Genomic DNA, 16083 nt, shown 5'->3' with positions numbered 1-16083 from the left:
TAATAAACTAGATATGCACACAAATGTGTACATACAAGATGGGCCTGAACAGTCTTGATGTGGTGCCATAGTATAAACTCTTCCTATGTTGCTAGAAGGGGGTCTTCTGTTGCTGTAGGTAATCTACCTCTCGGAGTGCCTGTAGCTAAGATGATGAAAGAATTCTTCCGTCAACCTAGCCACATCTTCAGCAGGGGTTAGAGGCTGGGATAACAACGGTGCTCAGGGGTGTGTGAATTTTTCACACCTTTCCCCCCCCACCCCCAGCAATATAACTAGGTCAATCTAAATTTTAAATGAAGAACAGGGTTCAGGCAAACTGACTTTTGTTTCTCATCCTGCAGAGACGTCCACGTGGGCGGAGCCTTAGGCCCTTGTGGAGTCACCACTGACTTCAGTGGGATTTTGTCGGCAAACAAGTTTGCTCACGTGGAACCATTTGTGGGCCCTAGTGAGTAAAACTGAGTGAGGACTTTGGGATTCAGCACTATTTATATGGGGGTTAGGGGAGATCCTCAGATGGTGTAAACTGGTGTAGCTCCATTGAAGTCCATCCAGCTGAGGATTTGGCCCATTGTATGTATTAATAAAAACTCTCAATCAAAAGGCTACTATGTGAGGTAATTTAAAATCAAACAACAACAACAAAAAGTATCTGTGGCTGCTCTACGAGTTCCAGATACTTGTTGCCCTTCAGTCAGGGTTGCATTTTTTTTCTCTCTCTGTATAGCACCAGTTCAGGTGCGTGCACCCATACGTAATTTGTGTACACTGAGTACAAGAGCAGCAGCATATACTGTGTAATGGATCTAATACAAACTTCTCTACCCAAATATACATATATCCACAAACAGCATAAATACTTTACCTGGGAGATTATTCACATGTGCAAAACGAAATAGATATTTTTTCCTGTGGTTTAATATTTTGTATTTGTTTTCATATTCTGGGCAAAAAATGTGTCACTGTCATCGCAGGAGAGACTTTGTTTCCTTTTTTCACTCTCCCGTGTTTGCTGAGCGCTATGTAAGCCCCTTGGTAAGCACTAGATTCATATGCATTGTAGTTATTGGGCAGCAGGGTTTCTTTGAATTTGCATTCATCTTGAAAAATTGCCTGGAGGAAAAACAAAAGGAACAAAGCAGTTGCCATAAATACTTTTAAAAGACCCAAGTGATTTTTCTTCTTCTTATTTGTGCAGCAGAAGAACCTGTTATGGTATGCAACAGGTGGTGCCGTAGCGTCTGTGTCCAACAATAAAACTCCTTCAGCACTATTCAGTGTCAGATGCACGCTAATGTCATCTGTTCAGATAATGGACTATGTGCTTCTTGACCCCCATTAACAAGTTAATTCATACTAAATCAGGGATTTCTTAATTGTCTCTGTAAATCATTCTTTGCACCATTGTCACACTAATTTGCTGTATACATGACATGGATTTATTCCCCCCCGCCCACCCCCCAAAAAATTATTTGTCATTTATAGAGGAATAATGTTACCTGCCAGAAATCCTGCAACCCTTTTTCACATGAACAGTCCCACTGCGTGAGAACTATGTGGTTTAATAAGGGTTTTGCAGGATCAGATCCCAAATTGGTTCTAAATCCTTTTTTTAAAATCTGATTTAAATTGTACAGGATCAAACACACCACCAAAGAGTTCTCAGTTATGAGAGTGCTTGTACGTTTTGCATGCTGGGTCACTTAAATCTGAGGAATTGGCTTCCATATATTTGCATGGGGAACTTTTTATTACTTCACATACTGTAATAAGTACACATGCAAACAGACATCAAAATGTTTGGTTGGCAAAAGCGGCTGCATTATTGTGTGAAAGGACAAACGAAAATGATTCCATGAGATCAAATGTCCTGTATATGTAATGCCACTAACACTGATGCTGTAATGTTTTCAGTTCATGCTTTTCTGATCAGATATTTTTGGAACAAATCTATCCAAAGTCTCACAGGTTTTAACCAAGGATGGTTTTGCAATGGAAAATATTCAACTATTATTGTTTTCTAAATTGTCTTTTAAAAGTTTTTTAGTGGGGTTGAATTGAAACAGTTTTAAAAAAAAAAAGGGGGGGTGGGAGGGAAAAAGAGGCAGGTCTCTGGGGCAGGCCTGATCCAGCAGTCCCTAAACAGGTCTCAATCCAGCACATGGTACTATTTGCATGCTTAAAGGTGTGTGTGTGTACATTACTGCTTTGTGGCCTTGAGTTGTCCTATTGGGATTATTTGCATGCTTAAGAATCGTTCATGTCAGTAAAGGTTCCAGGATCTGGCCATCGTTTAATGTTTTATTTAAAGAACCAAAAAGTTTTCTTGAAGTGACAACTTTTTCCAAGGAAACAACTCAGTTGTTTGTGCACAAAAGAAATTTTCAGCAAACTCTATTCTTTATTTGGAGCTAGACCATTCATTAGAGCTGGATAGGGAAAAGGTTTTCCTGTCCCCTCCAAATTTTCCAGATATCAGAACAGTTTTCCCTCCTGGATCAGGACAAGTGGGTGAAGTTTGAAAAATATTCACAAACTGAAAATTAAAAGAAACACCTTTTGTTTGGGTCAGCTGAAATACTTTGTTTCCAATTTGATCCCTTTTTTTTTTTTTTTACTATAATTATCTTAAATTTCAAAACAAAAAATAGTTTAAGACAGGAAAACTGGAACACTGGATGTGAAAGTTAAACTGCATTCAGCAATCACTAACCCCTGTCACAACTCTTCGGCTGTTCAACCAATTATATAATGATGAACAATGTTGTTAGTGGCAATGAGTATTTTTTTTTTCCCCTTTGGGCCTGATGCTATAAAGCAGGCTTCTGGGAGATTTCCTGATGTCCATGTGTCCCTCGGTATTTGTGGATTCTGGGACCAAACTTCCTGCTTATTCTGTGAGTCCACCCAGGTTTTCCCCATGTAAAAGAACTTTGAAAGCAACTCCAGTTGAGGAATCTCATGGGGTTTTTCTTACTCACCAGTGGTCCCCACCCTCTGCAATGGATTTTTGCCCAGGAAAAAGTGTGCCCTCTCTCCTACCCTAACAGAACTCTTGACAAAACAAGGCTTACCTGTGCTAGAAAGGGTTTGCAAGACATGTAGACAGAAAAGCCATTTATTGATCATTGCCCCTTTTTTGACATGCTCATATTTCTGAGGTGCCCCTTGTACAATCATGCTGGAATGCTTTACAGTAACCATCACGGACATCATGCCAGTTGCTGCACTGACTATCTTGGATGACAGTATGTCCAGAAGGCTCACTGCAATAATTGAAAGACTGTTTTCTCCACTTGTGATCTCAGTTTTTAAATGGAGGGAAAAAGATACCCAAGACTTCTTAATAATAGTGTCATGTCCAATGTTTAAGACTCGAAAAATAAACTTGCACTTGTACTCACCGTTCCATATAACCTCCCTTTGTTGTTCATTGCTACAAAGAGAGCACTTTTCACCCCAAACAGGCTAACAACACCTCGCTCCACAGTTGATATTTCTAAAAGACCTAAATAAACAGAAAAAAGTTTACTCTTATAATGCTCAGTCAAAGGAAATTAACAATATAATTATTAAAACCCTTATGAGAATGTCCTACAGAACTTAAAATCTTCCTATTATCCCTACTATGAAATTCCAAAAATATACAGGGTATCACATTCTTTATTAAATTCTGTAGGTTTTTAGAATAACATTTATAAAATCCTATTCACTTGCTATAGAATCCTGTTGGTTTCATCCCTGTTAAACTATAAAGTCCTATAGAATTTGGGAATAATTCCTAATTAGTTAATCATAGCCATTGACTGTTCAATACTGTCATTCTTGCCACAAGAAATGGGGGGGTTGCGTCATGAAACTCACCATAATCTTTTAGTTGCAAATGGTTTTGTAAATTGCACTTTACAAGAAATTCAAATAAATAGTTAAAAATACATTTCTTTTAATCTTGCAGATTAAAAACAATGGCAATGCTAATAAATGTGGATTAGTTGTGCCCTTTCAAATCCTTCACGTCCTTAAACTGCTAGCAAACTGCTATTCAGAAGTCATGCTAATATGCTGAGTGAATTGAAAACCTCAAGATTCAAATACTGAGCAAAAATGCATGAGTGAAAAAATGCATCAGAAAAAAAGTTTGCAAACTGGTTAGTCTTTTCTACTCTGTAAAGTAAAGCAGAGTAAAAATAAGTTGGTATCTAATTTTGTCCAAGCATTCATGACATGTTTCAGCCTGGAGGTTTCTAGTGCTGATTGATCCTGGAGACTTTTAAAAGGCAACAGATGTAGTTTAGACTAAGAATATCAAGCAGTAACATTTGTGTCCTACGCAGGGTAATTACTAGAGATCACCGCAATTAAGTGACATCTATTCTATTTCATTTCTTGATGCAACTCACTGTATTGGTTTTCATTATGAACACCGCTTATCCTTCCATCTGGGAGGATTTGAAGGTGAAACCCGATGCCCACATTGCAGTAAAGCCTCCGCTGCCTCTTGATTCCTAGCAAATAGTCACTCTCCCAGTTCACATCTGATTTCTCTCCTGACATCCCAGCAATGGACCTGGACAACAGAGACTCCCATCCTCTCTCCAGCAATGTGCCATTAGTTCTGCTTACAACTGGATACGATGAAACAATCCCAGCCAGAAAACCCAAGAGAACAAAAGCAGGCAACGTCCAGTGAACGCTGGCTTCACAGGACATAGTGATGAGAAGTCTTTGTGCAATGGCCATCCGGTTCACCTCTCGGGCACGTGGTCAGAATTAATGGCCCTAAAAATACCGCCCTTCTTGTTTTTCTCCCTTCCGCATGGTGGCACAGGCTTATTTTTGGAAGGCAGATGAAGATTGCTGACATGAAACTAAAGCCTGAGAGCAGTTGGGTTGGGAACAGTGACAGGCCAGCAGAACTCTCACTGGTGGGGACCATGTTTTGTAGCTCCTGCTGTCTGGTGGGCAGCCTCAATATACTGGATTGACCTATCTTTATAGTTTGGAGGCTGTTCCACCCTGCAGCATCACTGTGACATCAACAGCTTGCCAAAGGTAAACTCACCATGGCTGTAACACTAACCTACTTTCTTCTCCTGGGCTGGCTGAGGTTGGACGAATGCTGTCATCCAATATATGAGGCAGGAATGAAGTTTCGTTGGATGGTCGGCAGGGGTTGCTGAATGCAAAGAGGACAAATTGGTTGGATAGTCAGATATCTTGCAGGCTTCCTTATTTAGAACAGAAGGTGCAAAAACAGTTATGGACTAGGGAGTAACAGAAACCTTGCCAGCCACTTCCTCCGCAGGACATTCATTGAATTTACAATAGGATAGCTCAGGCAGATCAAGGCAACGTTTGGGAGAATAGGTAATAAATGGCTGTGTTTGTATTTCTTTAAGCACCTAACAAATCCAAGGCACCTCACCCTGAATCATCTGAGTGCAAATAGCAGACCTGTGTCTGTAAGGCAACTTCCATTTGTGGGGGTGGATTTACTGCGACTCCCAGGTATGTCACTGAACGTCTCCGAGCCTCTGTTTTCTTGCCTCTAAAATGCAGAGAATGATATTTCCTTACCAAGCTCCATGTGCCCGTGGGATCTTAAAGTATGATTTGGATTTTGCTCATGGTGATTGTTCTCCCTATTTTATACAGGGGTAAAAATACAGACGCTGTGGGCCAAATCCTCAGGTGTTGCGGAGCAGCACTCAGTGCACTTGTTGGAGAAGGGGATGAGACATAGGTGGCTTTCCACCATCTTTCTGTCCCCTGCCCCCAGTTCCGGAGGCAGTCTGTGGCTGAACAGGCCCCTGCAACAAGCTAGAGAACCATCAGGGCATCTCCAACTTTCCCTGGCAAATAACTACCAAAGGGTCACTATGCTGGCAGAATCAGTGGAGTGCATTGCGCTCAAGCCCTAGCACCCCCACCCACCCTGGAAGGCTCCCTGCCCAAGGGAAGAGGCTGTGCCAGGAGCAGATTGCACAGGACTGGTTATGCCAGCTGAGGATTCCCCTTCACTAAGGGAACCTTGAGGTGCTCCCTTAAAGCAGCTTTTAGTCCAGTTTAAGCTTAAGAGGGGCTGAAGATCTGGTCCAGATGGGCTAGGTCACTTGCCTGAATAAAGTGTTGTGCAGGTAACTCCCCCCACCTCTCCTCCCACGCTGAGTCGAGGGATGAAACTTACATGTACCCCAGCTGATGGGCAAGGCCTACTGCCTCTCAGTGCCCCCACTGCGGCTAAGGCAGGAATTGAAGCGTGGGCCCTGAACAACTCCTGTATAGGGGTTTTTGGTCACTGGATTGTGCAGATTTCCTGGCATTAGTAAAATAGTCTAGAAAATTATAGCATCACAGAAAAGCATGACATTACAGCCTGACCGAACTTGTATAGAAAGGTAAACACTGGGACTGGTCAGGAAAATGCCACGAAGTAGCTAAAGCAGCTAAACACTCTGTCTTCTGTAGAGGGTGCCTTTAACTCTGCTTTACTTCTAATCTTGCCTTGTCATGTCTCTCTTACTGGAGAAGGGGCTGTGATCTCGGGTGGTTTGCTAGACCGCAGTGAGAAGTTGAGTCTTGTACCCTGAGAAACTGGAGAGGAATTATACTCCTGTTGGGAGAGAAGCCACCAGAATAGCACTTAAATTCTACCGATACCAATCTGGTGGAAAATTTACCTGAATCAGCCTTTACTTCCTTGAGATCTTAAGGCCCAAGACCAGTTGCCACTCTCCAACAATGGTCTTAGATGACAGTATGTCAGTACAATATTGGAAAATAAAGCATCTTTGGAACACAGCAATACAGATCCATTTTCAAGGTTGTCTAGGGAATTCAAGCAGCAGTACTCTGATGCAGAATAAAGTGTAGTACTCTGATGCAGAATAAAGTTTTCAGAAGCATTTCACTGACTTAGGCTGCTAAATCCCATTTTCAAAATGATTTAGGAGCCCATTTCATTGAAAGTCCCTTATTATTGTGGGGCTTGGATGGAGCAAATTCCCAGTCACGTGCACAGGAAGAAAGCAGCACAGAAGCAGAGGCTGAGAAACTGAAATTGCTTGCCCAGCGCATGTGTGAAACCCAGATTGGTAGTAAAGACTGGGACAGAGACGAAGAGAAGAAGTTACTGGATTGGGTACCTGAATGATACACCAGGGCAACCAACTGCAATCCCAGGATAGCCTGCATACAGATGGAACTGCCCAGACAGGCAGCATTTGTGGTAGGGGAGTTGGCTACAGTGGGTTGGCTTCCAGCAGCAGGTGGAGATACCACCTCTCCCTGCTCGCTGAGGGAAGGAAGAGAAGGCACATGGAGAACCCAGCAATCGCGGATCCCAAAGGAAGCCAGAGAGGAGGGAGTAATAAGTTGACTCTACCACTGCAGGAGGGGACTACACACACTTCAAAAATTGTTTTGTGCTTGTCTTTGCTGACTTGAAGCAGTGCAAGTGTCAAACACAACAGCTTCCACACCAACAGCAGTGTTAGGAAACCTTTTACTCCTTATAGGCTGCCACAAAAGCTTTCATTCATATTTATGAAACACAGTTTACCTTTGTATTTCCCATACAACTATTAACCTCCAGGTTATGAGCCAAAATCCTAATCTCGGTTACCCTGGTATTGGCTTCTGTGGATTCACACAGAGGTGAGAGCAGAATTTAGCTCCAACATTTTATAGTTGCTGGGCAATACTCACCCCAGGTTTATACCAATTTAAATCCTGGCACAGGAACCTGGTGGCGGGAAGTCCTCCAGGAGAGAAAGTTGCTGTGGTGCAAGGCATCTGCAGCCTGGGAGCTGGGAGGCAAAGGCAGCTAATGCTGCCCAGGAAGGGGGCATAGCAAAGGCAGCTGATGCAAGGATTGATTCAGTGCTTCCTCTCAATGGTAACGGAGCTTGGATGACACCCAAAGGAGGATAGCACTGGAAATACTGAAGGGCGATTCTGTCGGCCAGTGCAAGGCTGTCAAAGGGAAGTGCATTTTACACAGCCTGTTGCATCTTTAGCGCATCTGGTCTGCTAACACACAACATACACGCCCTCTCTCATATATACTTAGTACAGTAGGTCAGTGGCACAACTCAAATCTCCTGACGCCGCAGCTACAGCCCTGCTCAGTAACCCACACTGCCTCTCTACTCCTACATTTTGTCTCTTAGGTTTGCCCATTATGAAAGGATTTGTACAGTATGAGAACAAAACATTGACTGTTCCTCATTCCTCCCCTCCTCCCCAAAAAAATCGAGACAGCAGCCAGCACCAGTAATTGCACCCACTCTGTGTAAGCACCCATCTGGCCAATGCTACCAAGCAGACAGGAGCTACTGAGTGACATGAAATAAGCTTAACTTGGATTGTTTTTTGATATGTCTCCACTTTCCAGTTGCAACAGGAACAATGGTGCTACTGGAAGAATCGTTGATAGAAAAAGCATGAATCTAATGTCTTTGCTGAAAAATCTGGGTGCTCAGTTCCATAAACCAATCTCTAAAATTGGAAGCCAAATTTTTTAGATAGTCACTCACCTATCCGTGCTTAAGGAATGTCAGTGTTTACCAAAAGCATCTCATACAATGGCTCATACAATGATACCAAAAGCATCTCATACAATGGCTATCCAACACCTGAGTGTTGGTTGCTCCTCTTTTTTGCAATATGACTGTGAGGGCATCTTCAAAACTTTTTGTCAGTTACTTGGGTAGGTAATTATTTTTGGCAGGTCAGGGCATTTTTGAATAATAGGGTTTTTTAAAGTATTTCCCCCTCCATTATCATCAGTCTTCATGATAAAGAGCAAGTAACTGGATTTTTGAGCCACAGCTGGCACATTTTCATGGCAATTTTGTAAAGCTCTGATAGGATACCCTTGGCCATTACCAAGAGATCTGCGATTATTTACCTTCCTCTTTCCTTTTAAAGGAACATGAAAGGGACCCAGGACAGTTGGTGGGAAATCAGATCTTCAGTGTAGAAGATGGCAAGATTTTGAAAATTCAGTGGTGATTGGACATTCCCATCACATCTGAAGAAGAAAGCCAGTCCCCACACAGATATGCCAGCAGCTGTCAGGCTAGTGTGCCATATATTTGTCACAGTCATATTGGTGTCATGTACCATTAGTACATTATCTTGTAATGGACCACTTTTGTATGCGAGTACATGTAAATTTGGCTCTTTGCCTCATGTCTTTCCATTACTTGTTTGAATTTTTTCCTAACAACTTATTCTGTAGGTCCGTGTCTTTGTTCATATCATTTAGTAGAGGGTTGTGAATCCCAGAGAGATTGTGCTTTTTGCTACTAACTGGGATTTACAAAGTATTTGTAGAGTATCACTACCTGGTGCTGTTTCGCTTGTCTCATTCTTTGCCAAAAGAACAGTACCGAAGGCCAGAAGCTCAGAGAGATAATATGGGGGTGCCATAAAGTTGATCCCCTCGTTTTAGTCTTTCCGTTTCCTACTGCTCTAACCCTTCTGCTATGCTAGTGAAATGCCTTTGTGTATTTAATAAGAGCTAAAGGGGAAGGGAATGTAGCAGGATGCCAGGCCGTGGATACTGTATCCAAGATACCTTAGTCACACTTATTGGTGAGTGGGAGCGAAACTCCTTATATCTCTGGTATTTAGGGAGCAGGAGTTGATCTTTAAGGAGAATGTTAGCAGTACAGTCTTGTTCTATTTGAACCCAAGTCTCAGGGGTTTTCAGCATATCATTAGACTGCTACTTTCAACTGAGCCACACAATATTAATCTTGTATATGAGGAAAAGCAAACCCACCTCACACTTTGGGTTTAACTAATATGGCTGGGAATTTCAAAGGTACCTAAGACTGTTCAACTCTCATCATATTCTGTAGGAGCTGGGAGCCAAATTTCCTCAGGCATCTTTGAAAACCCCAGCCTATCATGCCATTTGCCCACAGAGATGGGGATGTATCATTCTATGTGAAATTGAGTAGTCTTTGAGTCATAGTGGGGATCTGGCCTTCAAATCTTCAACATGCTTTGCCTCTCCAAATTTAAAAGCGAGAAGGAGATTGCAGAACATTCCATGTCCAGCAACATGCTTTGGAAGTGCAGAAGTAAATGGGTTTACTAGTCAGTTACTTTGAAAATTCTGATGATGGGTCAACAGCGTTCAAAGGAGTAGTGCCTGGCTTGGAAGCTCTCTAATCTGTCCAGTAACGACATCTGTGAATATGTAAATCTTTTTTTCTGAACAAAATTTTAAGAATCCACTTTCTGAAGGGTGAAACGTACATTGCAAGAGTAAGCCTTATTCCTCTTCTACATGGTTGGGCAGGCATGTGTTTTACCTTCTTATGCTGTGCTAGAGTGGGGAAATTGTCAGTTGCCAAAGGCCCTAAATTTGTACCTTTCCTTTTGTTTTGTGCTGCAGTGTTGGTTAGTAGAGGGGTGGACAATTTTAAAAGCACAGGAGGATTGCAGACTAGCTCAAGTGACCTACACCAAGGTTTCTTAAACATTGGGCTTCTTGTTGTAGCTAATACATTTCTATGTTAAAAGCCCCAAATGAATGTTACCAGTGCAAGGGGAGCTATGGAGCGAAGATTTAACACCTTACATACGTGCCCTTGAGCCTGTGACAGAATGTATCTGAAGTGCTGGAGAGCTAGAACAGAATTAGGAACGTAGCGAGGAATAGGAAAAACAAGACTCCCCAACCTTTCCCATTTCCGATGGCTTCTAACAAATATGAATAAGTCTCTGTTCCAGTTAGATTCCACCTGCTGGCCAAAAGTGTCGACTTCCCCATTTCTTTTTCTTACAGCAACCATGAAACTTCCACGTCCTTCTGATCTGACTCAGCAGGGCACAGCTCAGACTCATCCAGGTGCTTACACTGTCAAGGGCAGTGTCTGGATAACATCATGGCTCTTCCTTGGGTGTCTTTTTTTGTCATCCCCCCCCCCCCCCGCCCCACACACACAGTTTACACAGTGTGCTTATGCGTGAAAACAGTAACTCAACCCACCCCCTCAAAGAGAGCCTGAATAAACAGAGAGTCTGTAAAACATGTCCTAATGTTCAATATACATGGGTGAAGCAAATTCCAGACTGAAGGGACCACCGGTGAACATGCCCTGCTCCTAACCCCTAAGGATACAAATCTAGGGAGTGTCAGTTTGAGCTGTCCAGCTGATCCAAAATGTCAGATTAGCCCAAAGTTGGGGTCTGCCTTTTTTCTTTTACTTCAGTCTTTGTGTAAAACTCCTTACAATACTTACTGATCAAATGGAATTGGAGCACGGTTAAGTGATTTACTGAATCTGGACCTACACGAGTAAGTGATGACTTCTGAGTCCCTTCTCAACAAGTTAGTAAATTATAATATAATCTCATTACTAGACAACTAGTAAACTTTAGGATATGATCTCAGACAGTTGTCTGGAAAAATGGCCAAAGACCATTTTCCTTCACCACCAGAATTACATCCAGTTAAACAGAAAAGGCATCAGCTGAATGACGACTTGACTCGGGGCTGCTTCAAAAGAGATCTATGTTTTTGTCAGCCCTGTAGGCTAAAACAAATAGCATGAGCTTTCAGAGGTGACGGCAGCAATTCAGCTGTTCTACTTGCTTCTCCTCTTCCTTTTGTGAGCAAGAGAACAGGAATAGTATATGATTCCTGGGCACCAGGACAAGAGATGTAACGAGCAGGGTAGAGGCTATCCTGAGGAATGTTAGGGGAGTTCAGGATTATAGACCTCCCATGGGAACCAGGGATATACAGGGGAGAGATTGGATAGAACCCCAATGTTGATTTCAGTGACCTGAGGAAATAAAGACAGGTTTCAGAGTAGCAACCGTGTTAGTCTGTATCCGTAAAAAGAAAAGGAGTACTTGTGGCACCTTAGAGACTAACCAATTTATTTGAACATAAGCTTTCGTGAGCTTCAGCTCACTTCATTGGATGCATACAGTGGAAAATATAGTGGGGAGATTTTATATACACAAAGAACATGAAACAATGGGTTTTGCCATACAGAGTGTAATAAGAGTGATCAAGAAAGGTGAGCTATTACCACCAGGAGAGCGGGGCTGGGGTGGGAGGACCTTTTGTAGTGATAATCAAGGTGGGCCATTTCCACCACTGTATGCATCCGATGAAGTGAGCTGTAGCTCACAAAAGCTTATGCTCTAATAAATTTGTTAGTCCCTAAGGTGCCACAAGTACTCCTGTTCTTTTTTCTGAGGAAATAAGTACAGTTCGGACTGCTGCAGGTGGCCCTTGCTAGGATATTTTAAGTGCCAAGCATGAATGAAGGAAGAGGAAGACTAATGCTAGAGATCAGCTCCTGGATAGGGCTGAGAGCACAGAGAAAAGCAGTTTGGATTGGCCCAGCACGAGGACGGATTCTGTGGTGAGAAGGCAAAAGTTTGGATCAGATAGAACAAGTAGGTTATCATCCTCTTGGATTCAAAGGAGGCAGTTTGTTAATTGAAAGCTTCAAATTCACATAACTCCCACTGCTCTATATAGTCTATCAAACTATAACAGGGTTCAAAAAAGAACTAGATAAATTAATGGAGGATAGGTCCATCAACGACTATTAGCCAGGATGGACAGGGATGGTGTCCCTAGCCTCTGTTTGTCAGAAGCTAGGAATGGGCAACAGGAGATGGATCACTTGAGGATTACCTGTTCTGTTCATTCCCTCTGGGGCACCTGGCATTGGCCACTGTCGGCAGACAGGATACTGGGCTAGATGGACCTTTGGTCTGACCCAGCCTCGCCATTCTTCTGTTCTTATGCTCTGACACACACTTCCCAGAATGAAAAGAGAGAAGGTGGAGAGGTAGTGTGGTGGAGAGGTAGTGTAGCTGATGTCTAGAGAGTATAACTGAGACCAGCAGCAGCGATTCACATATGACATATCAGTATTGACCGTTAGTTAAGTACCATACATAAGAAGGGGGAAAGAGGTACTGGGGCACTATGTCACAAAATATTTGTAGCCACTGAGCTACAATCTGTTACTGAAGACAGTAGAAGTTAAACACTGTGGGTTAGGATACAATAACAAAGGAGTAACAGTAATAAGTATTTGGTACAGACCTCCCTACCCCAAGCACTGAAGAAGAGTCAGAATGAAAATATCCATGATTTATTATCAAGTTGCTAGAAATTGCAGGATTATTTCTCTTGGGGATTGTTCCTGATATCTGTGGGTAACAAAGGTAATACATCATGGAGGATAAAGGGGTTCTTCATTTAATCAGAGGACAACTTTGACACAGAAAATAAAGACTACCCAGAGGAGAAATTACCTTTGCATCTACATCTTATCAAAAGCAAGCAGCAAATTAACTGAGAACTCAAAAGACGAATAGGTAAGGTGGGTGCACATACCCACAGGCTCTTCAATTCAGTATTCTAAAGAATGGGTCCCTAGAATGCAGCAGCAGTGGGCTATTGCATTTTGAGAAAGCAGATTTGTGGGAATTAAGAAACATGATCCTGTTGTAATAAGAGGAAGTATTAAATTGCATGAACCTGGAAGGAGCTGGGAATGGGAGATTCCATTGATGAAGAAAACTGCACACTAGAAGTGGCTAGTGCAGTTTCACAAGGGATTGGCTCAAAGATCAAAGAATAAGAAAAACCCTGTAAGGGAAATGGAGAACTAGGGCAGGAATAAAGCAAAAATGTACAGTCATTTAAAGTTTACAGAAGAAAGGTAAGGGCAGGTCAAAAGCAGAATGAGCTAACAATAGCCGAAGAGTAGGGGGAAAGGATTTTTTCAAATACGATAAGGAGAGAACAATTAATCCTGGACATAAGGTGGGAACTAAATAGATCTACAAAATGATGCAGAGGAAAGATCAGAGCAGGCAGAAGGCAAAACAAACTCTCACAAATTATAAGGGTTATAGTTGACTTAAAAAAATAAAGATTGTGGATCAAAGATATGTTCAAGTTAGTACAATAGCTAAGGCCCCAGTTCAGCAGGGTGCTTAAGCATGTGATGAGTTCTCCTGAACTCAGCTAATGCTTTGTAATTTTTTTAATTTATTTTTTGGAGTGGGAGTAATCGCGCGTTACAGTTCAGGGCAACTGTATCTGTATTCCCCTTCATAGTCCAGCAAGGGCACCCACGCGTAGGCTTCCAGCTCCCCTGGCTGTGACTTCTCTTAGCTGGAGACCTGTTTCCCTGCTTCCTGACCAGGGCATTTCCAGGCTGCACAACTCCCTGATTATACTGTGAATTCACCAGCATAGTCTGCTTGGCTTTCTCCTTAGAGATAGTTAACAGTGCAGTTGCCACTGTTATATACCAAAAACACTTTCTGTGTAAGCATATTTATTCTTAAGGTTTAAGCATTACAGAGAAACCATTAAAAGAATCTAGACACCTACTAATAAGCTTACCAGAGATCATCCCCCCAAAAACTATCTCCAGCATGGGCTCTAGCACAAATGCTTGCAAGTTCATAACAGCCTCAGTTCTGAACTAACACAGTCATGAAAAGTTTAGTCCCTCCTTTATACAGTTTAGGGGTCTTTGATCTGGAGTTTCCAGGAGGAGGTAATCAGTAGACAATGGGTTTTTTTCCATAAGGCATAGCTTCAAAAGGCCTCCTAAGTACCTCCTAGGAAACACAATTCACATGTATTGTCCCAGACAGTTCTTTGAAATTCCTAACATTTCCCCCCAGGTTTACATTAGTGAGCCTCCTAGAAAAGTCACATACAATCTTACAATAACCCAGAAACAATTGCATTTTAATACAGGTTTCAGGGTAGCAGCCGTGTTAGTCTGTATTCGCAAAAAGAAAAGGAGTACTTGTGGCACCTTAGAGACTAACCAATTTATTTGAGCATAAGCTTTCGTGAGCTACCAGCTCGCTTCATCGGATGCATAAAGTGGAAAGTACAGTGAGGAGATTTTACATACACACAGACCATGAAAAATACACATTGTAAGAAGAGTGATCACTTAAGATGAGCTATTACCAGCAGGAGAGTGGGGTGGGGGGAGAGAAAACCTTTGAAGTGATAACCAAGGTGGGCCATTTCCAGCACATTTCTAGGAGGTAACAAGAACGTCTGAGGAACAGTGCCCTGAATAGATATGTGGACACAGTTGGCAACGGGCTTTGTTGCAAGGATAGGTTCCTGGGTTAGTGGTTCTGTTGTGTGGTATGTGGTTGCTGGTGAGTATTTGCTTCAGGTTGCGGGGCTGTCTGTAGGCAAGGACTGGCCTATCTCCCAGGATTTGTGAGAGTGTTGGGTTATCCTTCAGGATAGGTTGTAGATCCTTAATAATGCGTTGGAGGGGTTTTAGTTGGGGGCTGAAGGTGACGGCTAGTGGCGTTCTGTTATTTTCTTTGTTAGGCCTGTCCTGTAGTAGGTGACTTCTGGGAACTCTTCTGGCTCTATCAATCTGTTTCTTCACTTCCTCAGGTGGGTATTGTAGTTGTAAGAAAGCTTGATAGAGATCTTGTAGGTGTTTGTCTCTGTCTGAGGGGTTGGAGCAAAGGCGGTTGTATCGCAGAGCTTGGCTGTAGACGATGGATCGTGTGGTGTGGTCAGGGTGAAAGATGGAGGCATGTAGGTAGGAATAGTGGTCAGTAGGTTCCGGTATAGGGTGGTGTTTATGTGACCATTGTTTATTAGCACTGTAGTGTCCAGGAAGTGGATCTCTTGTGTGGACTGGACCAGGCTGAGGTTGATGGTGGGATGGAAATTGTTGAATTGGAATTCATTTGCAAATTGAATACAATTAACTTAGGCTTGAATAGAGACTGGGAGTGGCTAAGTCATTATGGAAGGTAACCTATTTCCCCTTGTTTTTTCCTAACCCCCCCCCCCCCCGACGTTCTTGTTAAACCCTGGATTTGTGCTGGAAATGGCCCACCTTGATTATCATACACATTGCAAGGAGAAAGAAAAGGAGTACTTGTGGCACCTTAGAGACTAACCAATTTATTTGAGCATGAGCTTTCATGAGCTACAGCTCACTTCTAGCTCACGAAAGCTCATGCTCAAATAAATTGGTTAGTCTCTAAGGTGCCACAAGTACTCCTTTTCTTTTTGCGAAT

The 16083-nt window shown here is 42.5% G+C and overlaps 1 protein-coding gene across 1 annotated transcript; it reads right to left on the bottom strand.

The window, feature by feature from the left end:
• Positions 1-939: 939 nt before the first annotated feature.
• FGF6 (fibroblast growth factor 6) lies at positions 940-4743 on the bottom strand. Its single transcript, XM_048836067.1, has 3 exons — positions 4404-4743; positions 3408-3511; positions 940-1116 (listed from the first exon to the last, which is right to left on the bottom strand). The coding sequence occupies exons 1-3, from the start codon at positions 4741-4743 to the stop codon at positions 940-942; spliced, it is 621 nt and encodes a 206-aa protein (XP_048692024.1).
• Between the last annotated feature and the right edge of the window lie 11340 nt (positions 4744-16083).

The sequence above is a fragment of the Caretta caretta genome, chromosome 1 (assembly GCF_965140235.1).
Source record: "Caretta caretta isolate rCarCar2 chromosome 1, rCarCar1.hap1, whole genome shotgun sequence".
In the NCBI taxonomy this organism is placed as follows: Eukaryota; Metazoa; Chordata; order Testudines; family Cheloniidae; genus Caretta; species Caretta caretta.
This window is presented reverse-complemented; position numbering and strand designations above follow the sequence as displayed.